Below are 22,797 nucleotides of genomic sequence, written 5' to 3'. Positions count from 1 at the left end.
CAGTTTAAATATATATATATATATATATATATATATATAAAAACATGCATTAAACCACAAATGTTTCTTCTTTCTTCCAACTCAATGTCAATGAAGGTTATCCCTAGGCATTATACATTCCTGGCAATGTAGCAAAGTAGTTGCAAAAGACAGTGAGTTTAGCTGTGCTCTGCAGAGTACTCTAGCAAAGGACACAGCGTGGCTATATTCAGAAACAAGGCTCATCCTTTATGAGTATTTATAATCCCTGTACTAGGCAGACAGAAAAAAAAATAATAATAATAATACCCTGGTCTTTCAGTTAGTGAATTTACTGACCTCCACATCCTTTCCATTTTGATGTATCTGATGACATCTTTTGCAAACCAATGAATAACCTGGCTGCTGTTAGGGCTTATTTTCATGCTCAAAAGACAGTAGCAACTGTGCAACTTACTTTTGAAGTGGACATCTCTATCTTTGCTTTACAGAGAGGCACATGGGCAGAGATGAATGGATTAGTGATGATTGAGTACTACTGTTTCTTTTTTCAATTCTTTATGTGGCAAATGGAAATAACACTTTATTTTCCCACTTCTTGTCAAGTATTGTTAAACTTCATGTCTTCCAGGGTGGAATTCATCTCATTACCTGTTTGCACAATGCTTAATGCTATGCCATTCTACTTTTAGATAAAGCCCTTAGGCACTTCCAGACAGCTACTAAATTTGCCTAATACAAGGGTATGTTGATAACAGACAGAAACTGATTTATTTTACTTGCTGTCTATGCAAGCCAGTTTCCAAGAGGAAGCAGTATAGCTGTACTAAGCCATTTGAATGGCACAGAGTAGATTTCATCAAGCATATCAACTTGCTAATTTCTGCATCACTTCCAGGCTGACTTAGTTTTGTTCATGGGCAGAGTGGGTTGCTTATGTGCATGTGCAGCTTTACCTGCACAAGTCCATGAGGCTGTGTCAAATGATACGCTGAAGATAAGTTTGAAGGTTCCATTTCAAGCCTTACTAGTTTGTACTCTTCATAAAGAAACAATAAACACCATTAATAAAAATAACAGCCCTTCTGGCTTAGTAAACAGAACTTATATACACTGATAGCATTATATTGGCAGCAATACACTCCATACATTCATGAAGGTTACAGGGCACATTTCCATATAAATAGTTAAGACAGTGAACTTCAAATATTTGGAAGAAATGTTTATTCAACAACTGAATACATGCTAAAAGAAATAATTTACAGCAGCAGTTTCATTACATTTTTCCTCTCCAGTTTTCTAGTTCCCATCTGAATTGAAGTGATAGATATAGAATTAGAGTTATTTACTATCCAGTAAGGAATGTGCTTAAAGAATAAGCACATAACTTTGGCACTGATATAGCAAATAAACTACCTTATCACCTGTGTGACAAAATCTTGCATTTTAGTATTATGCTGAACACACCAAAATGGAGTACCTCTAGATAACAGTACTTTACACTGTACCTCCTTATCTAGTCAAAAATATTTACATCTCTTTTGGCTAATGTGTAGGTAGCAAAAACTGAACTATTAAACACATACCATTGATATTCACTAAATAATACATAAAAAGGATCAGTAAATGCGCATTCACATGCATTTAATTTAATTTTTTTTTATTTTTATTTTTTTTTACATAGTGACTTTATTGGGTCATTAAGATTTAACTCTGTTCTGCAAAGATGCACATTTTCTCAGTTTGATGTTATAGTTTAACATAATCTTCACACAGTTTTTAGGAGACATTGAACAAATTCCCATCTTCAGTGATCCATGCAAGTGCAGTGTTCATGAGTAAGAATAAGATCCAACGTATTTTTCTTCCTTTCAAATGGATATCTTAAAACAAAACATTTTTTTTATGGTTATAAATGAAACTTTTTATTTCTCTCCAGCATAAACACAACTTCTTACTTTTTCTAAAGTCTGTAACTAGGAGCTTAGAGGGTTTTATTGATGATTTACAGAAATGCTGTTTTTACCTTTATTTTTAATCCTTATGGTGTGTTAAAAAAATATGACACAAGTGGGGGTATGATTTTTATTGAAGCTGCAGGGCATCTTTCTATCCATGAATTTATTAAGGACTATTTTCTTTGAAAAAAAAATAGTTCATTTCACAGTAATATTAAATGTTGTTTTAATTTGACGATAATATGAATGTGAAAAACATCAATTTCTGCTGCTGACTTGATCATCTACCCTCTTATTTATACGAGCAAATACAAAGACATAAAGAAGACTACTCATGTCAGTGAGGACTGGATTGAAGTCAGTAAGATCTGATCACATCTATTATCCAATTAGACTGATAGGTCATAGTAAAAACATTGCAACTTCTGTAATTTTGTTCCCATTAATTATCTTTTTTTCTATACAGAAAAGCACATCTTAGAACCCAGACTTAATTTAAGCTGTTTTTTTCTTAAGGAGTGGTAGAAGAGGTTGGTTTGGATTTTTTTATTTTTATTTTTTTTTCAGCAAATGGCAGTAAAAACGAGTGTGGTAAAGAAAAAAAAAAAGTTACATGGCAATACCATTAATTTGTATAAAAGGAAACTAAGTCATTTAGGGCCTGTCAAAATCAATCTATATTTTTCCCAATGAATTCTCTGAGGTTCATTTTAAAACTGTTTCCTTTTGTAACAAAGAGGATTCTAATGACTTGATGGTACATAATAGCCCTACACAAGAGGCTAAAGAGTGTTCTGTGATTACAATTAAATACTTCAGCAGACAACAAGGCTCACAAATTAATCATAGGCTGAGCTGAAAATTAATACTTCTGTACAGGAAAGCACATAGTTGAACCTATGTTTTAATTTATCCCTACTCAGCATATCATGAAAGTATGGGAATTTAACAGCACCCTAAAGTTCACAAGAGTCAAGTTAAACACAAGCGATAGTTAAACTTGCTTCAAAACTAAATTCCCAAGTATTTTCCATGGCCTTACAGACTTGTCCTGCCCTATTCAATGAATTTATGCTAAAGAATTAAATGGCAAAAAAACTTGCAAGTTCATCCCCTGCAAAAGATTCAAAGGCGTCTAAAGTGACTGGGCCTTTAGTGAGAACCCAGTTGTTGTGAAGGCAAGAAACCAAGGTTTTGCTAATCAGAAAGATACTTTAATTAGTGGATAGCAAGGAGACGGGGACATACTGTGAGAGTTGCTGTCACAGCGGTTGTGTTCTATTGTATCTGATAAGGCCAATAGTGTTGTGATTGATAAATTAAATAATCTGGAGCGAATAACAACAAAACAGATCAGTCATCAATACAGACACACTTTTATATAAAAACTCATTTAGCAAACTAAAGACTTTGTTCTAGTAATCTTCCCCGCAATGACATTACTTGAAATTATGCCATTTACTGACTCTACCAAGGCAAAATATAGGAGGCTGGAGAAAGATGACCTCAAAAGAACTGGACACCATAGAACTGGGGACCAAAGGCACATATGTGCTGAGGTGAATAAATCCACTACTTATATCCCTAAACTGACACTTATGGTGCAAGTGCATTGTCTGTTTTACCCTGTTGCTCTCCTGTATATAGAATAAGACAGAAGTGCAGGACCAAATTATCTGCTAGTATAAAATAATGTTAAACTGAACTGCACCAATTTACTACTGCAGCAGACATCACCCAGGGATAAAATAGTCCCTTTGATTTTAAAACAGAGAGCTCGCTCTGAGGTTATATATATGTGGCCTAGTGCTAGTACTTTGCATTTAGGTGATCTGGCCCACAGAAAGAATGGAGCACTGGGAATCACTAGTGTGGACATGTTTCTACCACTGAGTTGGGAACAAAACACCTTAAGCTGAATGTGAGCTTTGCTCATGGATATATGATAGTCTATGAGCCACATTATTTAAATATTAGCATTCACAAATGTTTATGAACCAAGAAAGCAAGAGCGTAATTAGTAGAGGGTATTTTAATGCTATTTACTTTTTTTTTTTTAATAATAATAATAAAAAAATATACAACTGAAAATCAACTCTCCTCTTAATTGGTTCAGTCTATAGTAAGGTACTACACAAGTTCAATCATTTCAAATACCATACTTAGAGAAAAGAATGCAGAAGACTTCCATGTGATACAGTGACTTTCATGTTAAAATAGCTTAGTTTTGAAATTGTTTTGAAGTTACATGTCATAAAGGTTACTGAGACAGTGGGGGGGAGGTTAACTGCAGTGTGACTAGTTCCCCTGGAAGATTTTCCAAACAAAAAAGTAAAGCAGCTCATAATTGGAAGTTGTCCTTATTTTTTTTCCTCTAAACCAATAATTAGGAAGTACAATATTTCTAAGACAAAAAGTCTAATCTATTTTAGAAAAGAGCTAATGTTTGCTGCATATTTTCCATCGTACATTTAAATTATATTTTTAATAAAATACATCTTTAGATCAAAGCTGAAAGAAGTCATCAGTAGTAGGCCAGTGTACTCCAAACTTTTTTTGTTCTTCCAGATGATGTTCAAAGTTCCATATGTTGTTCAAATTTCCACAATCTCATTCAGTATTGTTTTTCCTCTTCTAGTACTTATAAACAGGAGAACTGGTAGACAAAACAAGAACAAATCCTTGTGTCCAATCATGTATTTAGACGTTCATCAGCTTAATGAGTTCATGCAGTTTTATAATAAGTCTAGGAGTGGTAGTGCTGATGATGAAAGGTGGGTTTTGTTTTTCTTTTCTTTAAGATGACAGCATGAAATACAGCATTTTGTCTATATCTCAGGCAAAAGAGAAAGCAAAACCTGCCTGCTGAATACTTGGAGAACTCTTTGAGCAGTAAGCTAGGTCCAGGTGAGTTTTCATCCTTGATACTCTGGTCTTTCTGCTCTTAGAATCAGAGCAGAGACAAAGGACTTACTAGGAAAGTTAGAAATAGATTTTATTTAAACCTAGTGGAAACTGTTTGAACTTTCCACTCTTGTAAACATCCACATAATGCCATGAAAAAGTTCATGTATATTGCATTTTTTTTCCAGTTATCTGTCTATACAAGTTTCTACTTGGATGAGGTTCCTAGAGGTAATGTAGCTCAGACACTCCGTGGTGCCCTCTCAAATTCATGGGTCCTCCTGTTCCTACCTTTTTTATTCTCTTGTAGGTGCTTCCACTTATTTGTATTCACCTGTGCATTGGCAGGCCTTTGACGGCGTTGTTTGCGGTCTCTTTTCCAAACCTGCTCACAGAACTCATCCATTGTGTTGAGATTGGGATGATTGATTAACTGCATGAAGTCTCTATACCAGATCTTTTGACTGGGTGTCATGCTATTGGTAGCGTCCTTGGTTTTGGAGGCATCACCATCATCTTCTTTCTGGAGCAGCTCTTCCAGGTGGTCAGTATCAATTACTTCCAGGGTCACTTTGAGCAAAGTTTGCATGAAGCCATGCTCCACAGCATGGCAAAAATAAATACCAGAGTCTCTCCGTTGAAGACTTCGTAGCAATAGGCCTTGCTCTGTTCGGATCATTCGATCATCCACTTTTATCTGTATTAGACAAAAGGGGTAATTTCAATAGTTATCTTTCATATATGTGCAAAATTATCCTCTTAACTTACAAGTTCCTTAGTACAGTTCATTTCAGCTAGTAAAATTTGGCCAAAAAGCCCAAAACCCACATAAATGGAATACCCCTTGCCAGTCATTTGCAGTTACGGCAGAGTCAAATACTCTGGACAAACTATTCTTGTGGTACAAAAAGAGCTTGGAGGATGAAGAATTTACTCTTTAGTCTTTATTGATACTTGAGAAATACTGGTAGCAGCTCAATCAGATGGAATTGTCAGTAAGATTAGAGAAAATGCCAACAGTTAATCAGCAGAGCCAGCATGGATTCATTTGCCTTAATTAAAGATGCCACATTTACTATCACCTTTCAGTTAAGCCCAAATACATATGTGGGAAAGGTTCAATTGTTCCCTGCTATAGAAGGTTTTATTTGTAGGAGGGGGTTCAGGGTAAGTGGAGAATTTACAAAGGAACAATAATGATTCAATCTGAAATTTTTAATATTCAAAAAGTAGCTGTCCAAAATATCATATATTTATGAATGAACTGATATCTAGAAATATAATTTCCTTTTTTGAATCCATGTGGACCTGTGGACAGAATGGGCACAAATTCATCTGTTGCTCTCTTCACCAAGAATAAATTCTAAATATTTTACTATTTATGCAAATAAAGCAAAAATCAAAAGTATATAAATCGGTTTATGTAACTAAGAGCATGCTTTAAAAAACTTGCTTCAGTGTAGTTTGTGTATATTTCCAAATACTTTAATGCAACAGACAAGTTTTTGTTTCCTAGCTTGATCTCTCTACATACCAGAGTAGATTATTCTCTTAACACATATGTGACCTAGCTGGATAGTAAGATGATTTGAGAACCCGGGTAATAGGTTCTCAAGAACCTGAGTAATAATGTAAGAATGTTGGTGACAAGAGAAAGAGGAAAATAATCTGTCAGTTTAGTGCAATGCAACCAGAGAAAGTGAGTGTTTTTGCTTCCATGAATACTGCTTTTTGATGAAAAAGATATGCAAGTTTTCATACTCTTGGGTCTACTACAGTTCCTCATTCTGTCTGTATTATCTGCAGTTCAGTCTTAGAGCATGCAGCACATAAGAAACACTTCTGTTGGACTACCTTTTACACAGCATAATTAGATGAATATAGTCAGCTTTCTCTCTCTCTCTCTCTTTTTTTTTTTTTTTTTTTTCAGAAGCAGCTTTCAGGTCTTTGTAATATTTAAGTTCAATATAATCCGTGTATGATGCTTTAGGTGGTACTTAGCATACTAGCTTTTTGTTGATCATCTGTGAAAGGGAATTTTAGTATATCTAAGATATCTGAATGAAAATCAAAACAAAAAGCAAAGAAACAAACAAACAACAACAACAACAACAACAACAACAAACAATATGTTTTACAAGGAGTAAACCAGGGACAGAGTATGAAAGTTTTCTTATGTAGATCAGTAAAACCTCTTGGAGTTTATGGGATTTTATGTGATAAGAGTATGAATATGATGAGAAGCAAGAGAAATAATAAGATTCCAGGAGAACAACTGCAAACTGAAGTACAGATGGACATTATTCTGGGAAGGACAGAGGTTCAAATATACCTTCATAGAAAAGATTAGTTGTATCTCTTAATTTTTTTCTACTGTACCTCTTCTTTGCGGTCATCGTTTTGCTTCTGGAATTGCCAGTAGACTATGGCACGCTGAGATTTTGGACTGCACTCAAGAAAAGTGCTGCTATTCTCTACTCCATAGATAATCTTTTCCTCCACAGTCTGACCACTTGGATTATCTGTAAAGCAAGGGGAAAAGGAAAATAGGAAAATAGGAAAAAGAAAAAAAAAAAAGGAAAAAAAGGGAAAAAAGGGAAAAAAGGAAAAAAGGAAAATAGGAAGAAGGGAGGGGGAGGGGGAGTGAGACATAAATTTAAATGATCAGGAAAGAAAAAAAATCTTAATTAGCAAATGAATTTGTTTATTTACAAGTTGGGATCCTTTAAGGTGTTTCAACATAATAAGACTCTTAAAGATGAATTTCTCCATATCAACATGTCTTTGGAAAATCTCCAACACCTCTATTTTTGTAAGCAACCCTTGTAGTTTTTTATTTTTGTATTTTAAATCCTAGCAGCTGTTAATATATCAATATGTGAAGTTAATGAATTTCATTGGGAAATTTTGTTCAAACCTCATTTTTATTCATCAAGGAAAACATCTAGGACACGACAAGAATTTTTAATGGCCAACTGTATGCAGTGAGAAAACTCAGGGTGTAGTTGCAGAATGCCTGTAATGATGCCTCCTGGGCTCTATGATCATAATACTTTAGAGCAAAGTAATAAAACATGAGGCTATTTAAAAGTAGCATAATGTATTTAGATTATATGGCAGTACGGTTTGCTGAAGCTGTTAATGACCAGGAATAATGTTTTTGAGGAAACAATCTTCAATTAATCATTTCCTCTCATACTGATATAATTTATGGAAATGTAATGAGGTTAATAAACCAGACATTATGGGAGGGGAAAAAGAAAGTTAAACAAATTACTTCCTTTTGTAACAGCAATGTTTCAAGATATTCATCAACTTGCTGGAAATATCACATAGCTATAGGACTTATATGGCATTTGATTCTTCTCCAATACCACAGAGGCATCATATTTCAACTCTCCACCTTAGCTCTTTAAAATGCTGTTATGGTCTTAAGTGACAAGAATACAATAATCCTACAGAGTAGATGGAGAGGAAGGGGTTGGTAAACTATTTAACGCTGTTTTGATCTCATGGGGTTTCCTGTCTCCCTGCTATTATTTGTCATTCTTTCCATTTTCCATTTTTGATCTATAGTACTGGATTTTTTTTAGGAACTTCTTTTGAAACAGTTTAACAGGAAAATGATGTTTAATTAAAATATTCTCAAATAAATCCCTTGTCACAATGTGTTTGCTTTCACTTAGCCTTTATCATATTGGCCAAGTTTAGCAAACACAAGTTGTTTGATAGACTACTGAGCCAAAGGTAAAATTGAGCTCCTGGTTTATGTTGACACAGAAATCATGTCTTTCCATAATGACTTGCAGCGCAATGGAGGATAGGAGGAGGCATGGGGGACAGAATAGGAACTTGTGCTTGCCCAGTTCTCAGTAAGAAAACTTCAAATGGCCTATGAATGTTGAACAAATAGGGATGGATTAGCTTGCTTTCCTCTGTTGGATTATAAACTTTTCCAGCAAGTAAGCGGGGTATCATATAATCGAGCAACTGAAGCAACTTTTATGACATCTCTCAGAGACCACATCCCAATAAAGAATGTCAGAACAGCTTTAGGCCAGGAAGATGGAGAGCAATGGTGGAATGACTTAGAAAGCAAAGCAACAAAGAAATTGTAATACAGATGGAAGAGAATGTAGCCAAGTGTACAGAGGAAAGGCCTGATGGAGCTTGGGCAAATTTTTGTCAATAAAAGTGAAGAACTGGAAATATATGAAGAGATTAACTGAATATGACTGGAAGTAAAAAGATAATGATCGCAAATGGAAATGGTTGGATGATTACTCATTGCTACTCTATAGATTCAACAGCATGATCTAGGTGTCCTTTCTCTTCTGTTTCAAGTTAGGTGCTCTGATTTAGGAACAGAATTCACATGACTAAGCAGGCAGCCAGCGATACTCATACAGTTGACAAGAGGCAGTTTCGTATCTGCACTGGGATGCACAACAGACAGCACATGCAGGGCAGCAGCATATAAGACAGCCAGTAGGAAATGTCCCCTTAGCCTAGGATCATTTCTTTGTCAAGGATCCTACTGTGCATGAGCAGTAGCATAGTTTTAAGTATATAAAGGAGTTTCTTCAGGAAAAAGTAGATGCCTAGGATATCCTTAATATTTGAGAAACTAACCACAGTTTTAATGAAAGTTAGCTTGAAGGTGAATGCTCTGACACCATTTGAAACTTCTGGGTGGTTTGTTGGATCTCGCCCATGGCATTCAAGTCTGAGATCACATGGTAGGTAGCAGAAGCCCCCTTTCAAGTTGTTCACAGCTCCAGAAAATTTAGCGACAGCCATGCAATGAGAGGGGAAGGAATTAAGAAATCCTTAAAATTTAATTTCTATGATTTAAGGGAGCAGAAAACAGGTCCAAAAATGTCTATAGAGTTCACATAATACTGAGTATGTAGAGTGCAAGAAAGTAAAGCAAAGTGATGGCATAATCACAGGACCAGAGAACAGCTCCGGGACTGAGGGAGAAGGTGAAGAGAGTAGGAAGAAGAATGAAAGACTAGGAAGTTCAGAAGAACAGCTGGAGTAATTAAAAAACTATAGAAGTCATGAAGGTGGTTATGAATTTCAACCCAAAATCTTGTCTGAGATCTGCAATTCCCAAAATGAATCCAACAGCAATATCAGTTTACTACCCTGATAAATACGTAATTTCTGACATGACCGAAGAAGTATGAAAGGTTAGGTACTTATCCCAAGATTGGTCTGCAGATGAATGCATCTGATTTTACAGACAAACAAGGAGCAGTTCTGTGAGCTCTCCCTGGGATGACTTACCTAAGAAAAGGTTCCACCTCACTTACAAATTATTCAATACAAACATACAAACAAACAAACAAACAAAAAACCTTGATAAATTTCTTGATAGCACTAGTATGGAATAATTAAAGAAAATTTGTTCTTTGGCTGACACCAAGTTGATTATGTTTTTAAATTCAAACACTAATATCTGGCCAAACACATGTACAACTGAGGATCCTCAGCTTTCTCTGTTGTCGCTGCATACTATGTCTTATGCATTTGCACAAATGAACTGAGAGAGCTAACTAAGCTTTATTAAGCAGTATTGCTTCTGACTGATATCTAGGTAAATTTCCACAATGTCTGTAAAAGTGACTTGTATACTAAGAGACTGTTTTTTTTTTTGTTGTTTGTTTGTTTTGTTCCTGCAGAGGAATGTGTAGAAATGTAGTAAATGATTGCTGTAGCTCATTCTTTCATTCTTGGCTATAAAAATTCCCAATTCTACTTGTGTTGTCCAAGAAACTAGTGGTCATAACCAAGGAAAAAAAATAACATAAATTGGTAAAGTTCATGGACCATGTAGCTGTCTGTATACTGCATGATGCACTTTTCCATACGTAAATAATCTAGGAAAATTTTACAGATTCAAAAGTTAGAATTAATTTGGTGAAAAATCAATTCTAGAGCAATCTAAAGCATTCATTGTGTAAGGTATTTAGACAGTGCATCCTTAAAGGAACCTGGAACTGAAGAACTGAAGTCCTGCAGTGTTTTTGTTTTGTTTTGTTTTGTTTTTTGTAAGTTAGTTTCTTCCAGTCGCTCCATTTTCATTTCACCACTAAGTACAATTTTCAAGTGATATCTTGCCTCATACTTCACTGCTCTACCTATTTTGACAAAGCTGTATTAAAACTCCTTGTGGTCGAGAGTAGTATATAATAGCTTTTTCCTGACCTTGAGTTCTCATGATTTTTGTCATAAAAAAACTGCACAAGATTACTCTCTATTCTTTGGACAGAAGATATATTTTCAGGCAAATATGTTTTCCAGGGGAAGGTTAAAAAAAAAAAAAAAGTGTTTTGAATTACTTTCCTGGTCTATGAAGATAGGGAACAGACCTAAAGTTGTGTAAAGTAAAACTAGCAATGGGAAGAGTGTTAAAAATAAAATGGACCTGTGGTAGCTAGCTCACCATGAGTAGTTTAAAGATGGAGAAAGAAAAAAAGGTGAAGGTAATGTCTAAGACATGCTGCTTTCAGGAATAAAATCCATACGTAGTGCCCGATGTAATTTCGTATTGGGGAACCAATATGTCATCTCAGCCCCAATAGCCAGTTGTCTCATCTGCTATCTGATGTCTATTACTAGATATCATTTAAGTGAAAAATTGTGAACTTTCTACTAGTCCACACTGTCAAATTCAAATTAATCTAATTGTGCATTCATGAGTTCTCAAAATGTGACAATTGTATATTGATCATAGTCCATTCATGAACTTTCCCAATCCCTTTATTCTGAGTAGCTTGGCCTGAGTCTGAAAATGATGAAGTAAAAAGAAAAGCTACAGTAATCTTAACTACGATTTTCAAATAATTAAAAAGGAAGATAGAGAAAATAGTTACTGATAGATGGTGGTAGTGAATTGTAGCTGACACAAGAGTACATGTATGGATTATTAGTCATTGTTGCTAGTATAAGAACTGGACGGACATAAGGGTTTTGAGGTATCTCCATGTACAGCCACCTCTACTTTATTTATCCCAGAAATCTGTCCAATAATTTAACTGTTATTACAGATATAACACAAACACAAGTAATCTTTTTTTTTTTTTTTTTTTTTTTTTTTCCCCAGCAGAGGGAAGTGTTGCCTAAGTGTTCTCTTCATGTAGGGCAAAAAGTACATTTTTCATTCTCTGAGTGAAGATCTTTTGAAGAGTTTGGCAACAAATTAGTAACTGTGAGGTTCATGAGCCAAGCAATTCAAGAATGGAAGATCTGGTCAATACAGAATGTGAAAATAAAAAAAAAAAAAAGAAACAACAAAAGTAAAAGATGTCAAGGAAAACTGAAAGCATACTGAAAGCACACAGGACAGGCCTACTACATGGAACATCCTGATAGTAAGAGCTGTTAGGGTGTCACCTACAACAAAGGCCATTCCATATTTAGCAAAGGTGGCTAATCATATGCTTGTTTATCATCACATTCAAACTATATGAAGTAACATGTATGTACTTCTTGCTGCTTTGAAGGTGAAATTATTCTTTTCTGACATAATACACCTAGCCTGATAGTATGATATAAGGTAAGTGAATCAGAAAATAATAATAATAATAAGAATTAAAACTGTTAACTAAGGAATAAAAAAAAAATAATAATAATCTTTAGTGTCTGATCCAGGCTGCTGTAATAAATTGAGACAATGATACATTATGTTCATCTGTACAAAATGTTCAAGACAATTTATCCAACAAACCATTCACGTGCTTCCTATTTTACTCATGCAGTGCAGAGTCTGTAAATTCATACAAATTTGTTGTAATTTAGCCATTCCCATAACTCACCATGATGCTGCAGATCTGAGCAGTGGGTAAGAGGGTCTCCATTTCGGATGTCTTGTCGTCTAGTACGTCTGTAAGTATTATATTTGAAAATTATTAGTGACCTCAGTGGTCAGCATTCGCTTTTGCCAACAAATGGAACATAAATATATAATTACATAAGTCACAAGTGCATCTAGTCAACATGATGAAGGAAATCATCTTATTATATTCTATGCATTATCATAGTTCATCAGCCTCTACACTTACAGATAAAATCTTCAGGATCTGGTAAATGCATGTCTCTTGTACTGAGCCTATGAAATACATTTTAACTTTGTAGGTAATATTAATCAGAGACAAATTCATGACTTGATTCATAGATACCGGGACTGTTATAAGGTATTAAAGCATAAACAGTAAAGTTGGGCATGCACCAAAAGCATGAAGAAGACATAGTTTTTCTGCAAGCACAGAATACTGTAAGTATCATGGCATCTTTTAGTTAAAATGACATATTAAAATGAATGGCTTTTAAAGAGTGTCAAAGTGTTGTATTTTCTACAAAATCTAAATTAATTTAAGTAGATGATCTCAGCCACTGCAGACTAATGTATGTTTAAAACATTTAATGTATGTATTGCAAATGGCTTTGTCTTTAGAGTAACTGAATAAAACACTTGCACAGGAAGATTTGGAAATGATTCTGAAGTCTTTCCCCAGTTTTATCTCCACTAGTGATTTTGGAAAACAAACAGATCTGTGCTAAAAATACTCTATTTCACAGAAGAAAGCTTTTAAATATAATTTTATTTTGCATTTGTTCTCTCTTTGTCTGCTCCTATTTTTGTTTAAATAGCTGTGACAGAAAATTCAGCTGAGCCACAGAAAAGGGTTTCATATTAAAAAAGAAGGAAGAACAAGGCAAACAAAGATGTGTTTCAAGTGTGAGCATTTTACTTTAGGAATCAGAGAAAGCCTGAGGGCTTGCAAAATTAGAGGAGAACAAAGAGGATTAAGCTGCTGAACAATGCTGTGATTTCAGATTACAGCATCCAACAACGGATATGCAAAAGTCAAGTAGCCTTGTAAAAAGCACTGTTGGTCACTCCCTTGTGGCAACAGCCCACATTTTTAAAAAGCCATTGTTGTGCAGCACAGAGACCGTCTCTATTCAGTTCACTAGCCTTATTTACAGTCTCTAAGAGCCCAGCATCAGCACATACTAAGAGTTTTCACAGAGGCACCATCGTCTGCACAGCTGACTCCTCTTGGCTGAAATATTTTAGTTTTGTTTGTTTGTTTGTTTGCTTGCTTTCAACTGAAAACTATTGAAACGTTAAAACTGAAATTATGCATATGAAGTATGGCAAAAATTAAAAAAATAAATGGAGAACGTGCATTCTTGATGTCTTTCTGAATAAAAACCACAAAAAATGTTCCTAGTGAATCAGATCTTAGCATGCTTTAATAAGAACGATTTTTTTGTTGATTGATATATGATTCAAAAATATACTGATCCTAATTTCAGATATCTTCTTTATAGTACTGTTTACCAATAAATAAAAATATCCCCAAGACTTAAGGAACCATACAATTACATTACTCCATCCTAAATTTTGAAAGGCAGTATATTTATAGGGTACTATTTGTAGGAAAAAACCTGTGGAAAGATTCATATTACCGTCAATGGAATTTGGATGTGATGTTTAGTTAGAATCTCAGGAAAATGTTGCACATATCAGTATTTTATCAACATGATGATTTATGAAATATGAACCAGAACACATCTGCATGGAGCAGAGTTAAGTGGTCACAGTACAGGAGCTCTGAACTGTCATTTAAGCTTCTTAAATATACAAAGAAAGAGAAGTAAATTAAAATCATGGCTCATAAAAGTTCCTTTTTAAAAAAGGAAAAAAATAAAAATAAAAAAAGCTCTATTAGCAAAGCATCTGTGCAAATGCCTCAGGACTCCACTTTCCCAATATTTCTGGAGCCTAAAATTGCAGACATTCATTATTTGGAAAATGATGACATTTAAGCTGTTTTCCACAATGCTGATTTTGTCACAGATACATTCAAAGATGGCTTGGGGCAGTGGGTACAGCAGGTACCAGGTAAATAGCTGATCCTCCCCCTCAGTAGACTTTTTATTCTGCTGTTGCTGCTGCTCCCAGGGGAGAAAGGGGGAGGTTGCGTGGGACAGCTGCTTCTCCTGTCAGGACCTCAGTCTCCCAGAACTTACTTTTTATTTTGAAGTGAGCTCAAGAAACATAAGTTTTGCAACCCAAGGTTTTTCTATAGCTATGCAGACCAGTGTAGCTCACTAACCTCGCCCCTTAATCCCAGTAAGAAGAGCTATGTCTTTCCCTTTACCGTTGATGGCAAAGGCGAGTTCAGTCTGCTATTTAAGAGAATAAATTGAAGAGACGGATAAGGAAAAAATGAAAAGCCCTATTTTTTCTCTCTGTGTAAGCAGATGAATTATATGATTAGGTGATTTGTGAATCTTCAGTGGGCAGAGAGTAAGAATGGATATTAGGGAATGCAGAGAAAGCATGAGTTTCAGGGACAGAGAATAGTTGAGAGGTAGCAGAGAAGGATTATCCAGTGATTAGACCTTACTAAAATCTCCTTCGATTCAGAAACAGTACTCAACCACACTGATTTCTAACCCTTAAAACTTTCAGATCAATTCAATCTCTCAGACTCCCTTTGAAAACCTCACTGGCCCCTCTCCTTGCTTTCCTCCTCCTCTTCCTCTTACTGCTGTGTTCCCACCACAAATTTGAAATTAGCCCGTGCAGCTGAGAAAACTTGACCAGCTCTTCATTTGGGATGGGTTCTGTTTCTCCTTTTTAATTATTTTCTAAAGAATTTCAGAGAAAAAAAAAGTCTCATATTAACTCTGCTTCCTGGTGCAAAAATAGAACCTGATGTTCATTCCATAAGCAGCTTTTTCTTCTATCATCAGTAGTTGTTTAGGATGCACTGTAATGCAAACCTTGAAACTTTAATCCTCTCCATCTGAAAAGTCTGTGACACAAATGTTACTTCCCACCCCATACTACATTTCATCTCCTAAAACAACCAATTCAAATCTGGAATTTTGAATCCTGAAACTCCCAACTAAGTATTTGTTAACATTAATTTTAAGATATATATAAAGGGTCCTTACATGTATAAATCCTTGTATTCCTTGTTTCTTAATGTTAACATGTTTTCATCTTTGGCTTAGCCAATTTATCATGGGAATCTCAACACTACGCCAGTGTGTGTTCTTATTCGCAAGTGGTTATCAATTCAGTTATTCCTAATTTCTACTTCAGTAACTAACAGCAGTTCAGTAACTGTATGCTTTAAGGGAAAGAATTCTAGAAACAAAGGAAGGCAAAGAAAATATGATTTTAAATCTTCAGAACAAGCAACTAGGACTTGTAAATTCTTATAAAAATGCTGTTTTTTACTTGCAGAGTCTGTTTTCCCTTAACCTTTACAGTGCAAAGCCTTCAACATCAGTGCAGAGTGAAAGTAAAATAACAGTTGTTCTGATCTGGGAGCATTTAGACATACATCAACACATATAAATTATACTTTAGAATAATAATAATGTTATATATCACTAAATAATAACTTTCCATTAATGTTCAAAACACATTAGAAATATTTTCTTTGAATTAAAATTTATGAAAATGTAGGATTATTTAGTTGGTTGAGTAGTTTTTTTTATTTTTAATATCAACACCCCTCCTTATGTTACAGAAAATCATTTTTTTCCTGTTTATTACTGAATAAAAAGTTACAAATACATTTCAGAAACAATACTTCTCTGAATGTTTTTTTACAACAGTTTTTATGCCAACCAAAGAAGTAGCAGTGTTCACTTTAAATCAACCAAGACTTCATATTGCTCGTAGCTCCCACAATTATATTTTCTTTGGAATAGAAAAGACTCCACTTAACCATCCCATGAAAAATCTCCAAAGCCCTCTGGTCATATTGAGATCATCAGTTAAAACAAATAGCAAACCATGCAGACATCTGAAACTGTTCCTACCTCTTAGCAGTGGGGAAGTAACGTGAGCAAGATGAACCATCCCAGGCACAGTAAGGGTCTCTTGCGAGGCAACACTCAGCACATGCTTTTCCATACACATCACAGCGGTGTAAAGGAAGCTGTGAAACTCCAGTGGCAGAGCCAATGTAGAGCTGTTGCTGTAACAAAAGTAAAAATAAATAAATAAATAAATAAATAAAATTGCAAATTACCAGGTTTTTGCTAGGAAAGCCTAAAATATTTACTGTAAAATAACAAATGCAGTAAGGGATTGAGATCCTGATGTACATTAAAGGAATGAGAATTGTCCTCTGGTTAAAAAAAACAAATAGGAATGATTTTGATTTTTTAAATGAAACTCTCAGTGGCTTCTCTAACAAGAAAAAATAATATTGTATTTTTTTCTTTTTCTTTCCTTGTATTCAGATCCCCTTACTGGATAGTGCTACAATCAGTGACACAAAACAATGAAGAATATTATTGTGGTTTCCATTTTTAAAATAAATAAATACATAAATAGGCAGCTTTCACTTCCATTTCCTATATATCACTTAGATTTGTGTATGTGTGGGGGGAATTCTAAAGTAAATTATTTCAGACAGATGCTGAGATATTTCAGCTTGGAAGTACTGCCATGCATGCACTTCTTTGCATGTCTAGTAATTCTGGTGCTTCATACTCTTTTCTGCAGGTCACACACTTTCATTAAAACATATATTTAATGAGGGAAGATGGCATACTTTATTTTGGATAAAAAACAGTGTTGAATGAAAGATGAAGTTCAAAGGTAGAGAGGAGTTGCAAAGGAAAAAAGTGATGCAAACAAAATGAGGTACCATTTGTAGTGCATCACAACAGAGTATCTTGTCTCTCTCGGTTTGCTCTTTGATATCAAATTCAGGTGACCCATTCGGGAGGCTGGTCCCAAGAGAGGCATGAGGAAACTGAACTACTAATCCCATATGAAAGTACAGACGTATTTCAGCTTAACACTAATTCACAAAGTGAATAAATATGAGTGTAGTAAGCAAATACACTTAATTCTGAGATACTATACATAAAAATAAAATGTTGTAATCCTTCTGTTTTGAAAACACTGACACTTTTCTATCAAAAGCTGTCCAGCACCCATGGTGGAACAATTAATTCTTCTCTTTTGAAGGTATCACTCCAACCAATCCCACCAAGAAAATGCATATTTGTATTCATTTTTTCTGTCTTAGAAAATATATCTTGCTGGTGTAAAAAAATAGGTTTTCAAGAAACATCAAAATTCTTTATCTCCTGCATTGTGATGTCCCAGAGGTACCAATTCCAGGAAATTCAGGGATGGAAGGTGGCTGAGATTACCTATCTACTGGAAATGATGAGCACAGGATACCAGGAGACAGAAAAACTGAAAGCGTTCAAAAAAGGTGTTAAATTCTTTGAGAGAGACAGCAGTTTGGCAGTTTTTACAGACATATGAACTATTACAGAAACATCCCTTGCCTTCATGTAAACATCAGTAGTTTTTCAAGGAAAATATGTCAAGGAAAAATATCCAAAAGAAAATTCACTGGTAAATTGAAAACTAAGCCCTATTTAAGCAGCTGCTTCCATCTATTGTAGTGCCATAGCTGAGCTGCAAAACCACGTTCTTCTGGGCAACAATCTCTGACCACACAGATCTCTCCACAAAGCCTTCACTGTATGTAACAGTTCCCAGCTAGTGTATCCTTGAGCAGCAGATGACAGGCAACAGACATGATGGGCTGATTTTCTCTAACTTAAGTCACTTAATGAAGTTCCCAGCTTAGGGGTACATTCTGCAGTAAAAAGAGCAGCAATTCAAATCATAGGTGACCTAATTATTTCTCAAGGGATGCCTTTTCTCTTTACTGATTATAGAGGCAGCATAGGTCAAATTAGAGCTTCACTTAAGTATCTTAAATGTCCAGATGGTATTGATCTGGGTCCTATGTAATTGAGGCATTAACATGTATGTGTGTGTATATATATGTGTGTGTGTGTAGCAATGTGTGGTGCAGCCAATACAAAAATGAACCCAGAGAATGCATATGGGAAAATAAAGAAGTATGGTGTAATGGTTTCCTACACACCCCTGTAACCAATTTCATTTCGTCAAAAAGCCCTCTCTAATTTCTAATAAATGTCTTTAGAATTAGAGAATCACCAGAAACACACAAGAAAAAAAAAAAAAAAAGAGGCCAAAATAGGGTTACTTAAAGTCTCTACTCCTTGTAAGTAAGTTCATAAAGTTCAGTCACTGAACTATAGCATGTGTTTTAGGTGCTGCACAGCCTGAAGGCTGCTGCCCTGTTTGCTGATCATAGTTTTAGACTCCAGCTGGTGATCATTATTCTGGACACTAATAATATATAAATCCAGGCAGTATGAAATTCAGAAAGTAGTAATAGAATGTTTTGCATCAATGGTCTGACTTTACTTTGCCATACACAGACAAACTGCTTTTTGGGCAAAAAGTGTCTCCCAAGTGGTTTTTAATTTAATAAATCATCTGATTAACAGATCAAACTAGAGAGAAATAATTAAAAAAAAAACAAAAAAATCCTCTAAAAATCCTTGCAGAAGTATCATTACTCCAGAGAAGCTGGGGAGACTAACATTTTAAGCAGTCCAATGATTTCTCTGCCGTATTGTGCTTGCCAAAAAGCAATCTTTCCCTAGCATTTGGAGGAAGAGATAGCTGAGAATTTTGTATTTGCAATGAAAAAAGAAAAAATAATAATTAAAAAAAATTAAAAAATTGAATGTCAAAAAGAAGAACTTAGGCAGAATTTTAAAAATGAGGTTTAAGGAGCAGGAGACTCAAATCACATTGAATTTCATTTTACATCTTAAAAGGTAACTCTCTGACCCAGAAGAGTTCAGGAGATTGTTTAAGTGACAGATACATTTTGGATAGGTCCTTCCTTCGCATATGCTCTCTATGGACAGAATTGGGGATCTCTGATTAAGATTCAATACATTGTGGGAAGTAGGATGTATAGGCAGTCATTAAGGTCTTTTTGAAAGTCTCTGCCTTGTCTTCGATTGAATATGTTATGGAGGAGAAACAAAAGCTATTTGTAGCAGTTAACCAGACGAGGAGATGGACTATATCAACCAAGGTTCTCTCTCATTTTTTTTTTTTTTTTTTCCATCTTAAGGGCTTTTTGAAGCAGAGAATCATAAACCTGACCCTGAGGAAAAGATGGGAGTTTGCTCTACAAAAAAAATCACCTTTTATTGGAAGTCAGGCCTGACTTTTTGTCCTGTTTCCACATTTTTTATTCAAGAGGAAATATAGAGTCCCACCAGACAGACTCAGGGCCAAGTGAAGTCAGGGACTCACTGGAAGACTGGCTCACACAGAATTATGAACTTAGATGGCTGCAGGGTATTATAGTGACTCTAGGATGCTGTTTTCTTAAAGTATGTGTCTACTGTTAACTATGCATAAGTCACTCAAGTAATAATGCTACATTAAGGATGCTCTTAGAAGGAATATGTAGCTTCAGTGAGAAAATGTAAATATAATTCCTGTGAGTTAAAGACAGAAGAGCTGAGAAAGACTGTATAACGACAGTCTAAATCTGCACATAAAGGCTGAATTTCCTTACTAAAAGTCACTCTCTCTCGAGGGCCAAATTTATATTTATATAGAGAGGCATGAAAGCCTTAAAGTTTTATATCATTTAAATCTTTATCTAAACTCTGTTTCTGAGGAATTTGTAGATTTTGTTCTCTAGCTAGAAGGATCAGGCGTAACATATCATATTGGTGTGACAGCAAAAGAGGTAGCTTCAAACATCTAGCATAGTAAGAAATTCAAAAATAAGAAGAAACTCCATGTACCATGCTTTTATAGTAAGATAAAAGAATCGTTAGTGAAGAAAATAAAATAAAGTGGTGTCCTTAAAAGTATTCAGTAGGACCTGTTGTTTTTACTGTTTGCATTTCATGCTTCTGCTTTCTACAATGCATAAAGTTATAGTGCTGTTTATATGAAAAACACTGTGATTATCAGAATACAACGAGTAAAGTGTTTGAATTGTAAAACTACAGTATTTTGAAAACCTAATATAAAATGGAAACATGTTGCCAAATACTTATTTGATACAGAGGCACATTGCCAAAAGCTTGTCATACTGTATCATAATTCTGTCATTTTATCCTGAGGCTGGTTGATTTTTCATGAGCTTAACTGTGCCTGATTAACTTGTGTTTTATGTTCTTTTTTAGGTTTAGACAATTTTAGTAGTGTACGTTTGTTTTCAAAAGACTCAGGGAAAATCATAATCTCTCCTGAATAACTAAAGACTCTTTGAAGAAGAGATTGTACTAAAATACATGTCCCATTATCAAATATGATTGGCTGCTTTAAGGGAATGTACTTATAAAAATAATCCAAAGCAGAACATTTTGGTATGAAGTGAACGTATATACAACTTGACAGGTTTGTTTTTAAATATCTCAGTATTCAATAGCACTTTTTTTTTTTTGTCCTGCCATTTTTGTTGTTTTAGGTGATAAACAATGTCAGAAAAGTGGCCTCAAACAAAACGTTTTCTGTCAAATACACAAATGCTTTCAGACAACTTTCCTACATACAGTGAATTCAACTTCTGTTTAATAGTGAACAGAGAGATAAATTAACTAAATCTTATTTAGAATACATACATCTTTCAGTGCACCTAAACCTGCAAGTAATACCAAATCTCCTTTTTACTGAGAATGACATTCATGGAAAAATTAATGAGTGTGAACAAGTCGCTGGTATTTACAGAACATTTATTTATTCACATACTTATTTATTTTGAACTGAAACAATGCATATATAGTTTAAGTAGACTAAGTTGCCCCAGTACACTCCCACAGTCTGCAATGATCAGTATCTTAAGGGCCTTCTGATGCAGAAACAACATCGTTACCCTCACTGCTCCTTGGTACATTCTCCCATCAGTGGTTCTAATTCCTTTTCACAGCCACCAAAGGGTTTGCAAAACTGTGTGCCATGGTCATTTCCACAGAGTGTGTTGGGTCAAAAGGTATCTTCTTTTGCATATTTTACATAGCTGTCTGATTAGCCTCTGGGGGAAAGAAACACCATGCAACTCATGATTTTACCATGCTGTATCGTCCTTAGCATCATGTCCCTGCCTGTTTGTAGACTGCACCATTTTAGAGACTGAGAAGTCTTCATTTATTTTGTGTCTCTTCACAGAGACCATTCTGCACTTTGTTCATCCTAGGGCTTCTTCATATTCCACTACCTCTCTTCTGGTGGGATCAGAAGTGGTTCTGGTAATAATCTCTTCTGGTGATACTTTCTTCCAACATTACTTCCATGCCTAACTAGAGCCAGGGATCTCTGTCATGTAAATTGAATTTCCATTTATAACATTGGCTTTGGTAGAATTTGCTACCAATGCTACAGAGTAGAACTGGTTCCATTAAAGCAAGGGACCAAGTTTGGGGACTCCTTTAGAACAGTTTCTCTGTCATGAGATTCAATATGTGGAATTTTTTCTTGAGATCCTCCAGCTGGTTAGTTTGTGTTTAGTTTCCACCTTACCAGTAAGTACCACAAACTAGGATTTTCCTTTCACCTTTGCATGTCACATTTTCCTGAGAAACTACTGATGTTTATGTAAAGGGATGGGGTGCTGCTGTTGTAATTAATATGTCCCTACTGACTGCCAAGTTACTGTCTCTAAAAGACAGAGGCCAATAAATATTTAAAAGTGATTTAAAGTTTGTGAATATAGTACCTGTTTTGTGGAAATCTTCATTGCTGAAATAACAGTAGGTTCCTAGGAGGGGGAAAAGAGTTAAAATATAAAATGAGCTCTATAAATACAGAAGTTCTGGTAGAACACTATTTGCCTAACTTAGAAAACCTGAAATTAAACTAGACATTCTTTAGTAATGGTCCTTCTTGCTGTCTTTTGCAGTGGAATATTTTCTAGTTATAAGTGAATTAGAATGTGTGCACATATTTCTCTGATGTTATGTTGATTGTAGACATATCATTTCACATCACTGCTACAGTTTCAAAGTGATTACTTTGTTACTAGTTTCACATTTTGAA

General features: G+C 35.0%; 1 protein-coding gene across 6 annotated transcripts in view; it reads right to left on the bottom strand.

Moving 5' to 3' along the window:
• Positions 1–1,216: 1,216 nt before the first annotated feature.
• SEMA3A (semaphorin 3A) overlaps positions 1,217–22,797 on the bottom strand; it is a 328,521-nt gene continuing 306,940 nt past the window's right edge. For 4 of the 6 annotated variants that reach the window (XM_035549396.2, XM_035549395.2, XM_035549397.2 and 1 more), the window contains 6 exons: positions 22,478–22,519; positions 16,701–16,858; positions 12,665–12,732; positions 7,221–7,363; positions 5,133–5,538; positions 1,217–1,862 (listed from right to left, as the gene is read on the bottom strand). In XM_035549396.2, the coding sequence (XP_035405289.1) occupies positions 1,759–1,862; positions 5,133–5,538; positions 7,221–7,363; positions 12,665–12,732; positions 16,701–16,858; positions 22,478–22,519 (921 nt within the window). In that variant the 3' untranslated portion in view covers positions 1,217–1,758. Of the gene's footprint in view, positions 5,539–7,220; positions 7,364–12,664; positions 12,733–16,700; positions 16,859–22,477; positions 22,520–22,797 lie in introns of all 6 variants that reach the window. The other 2 variants (XM_050713415.1, XM_050713422.1) reach the window with 1 other exon arrangement.

Source organism: Cygnus atratus, chromosome 1 (genome assembly GCF_013377495.2).
Source record: "Cygnus atratus isolate AKBS03 ecotype Queensland, Australia chromosome 1, CAtr_DNAZoo_HiC_assembly, whole genome shotgun sequence".
NCBI lineage: Eukaryota > Metazoa > Chordata > Aves > Anseriformes > Anatidae > Cygnus > Cygnus atratus.
Note: the sequence above shows the minus strand (reverse complement) of the source record. Positions and strands in the feature narration are given on the sequence as shown.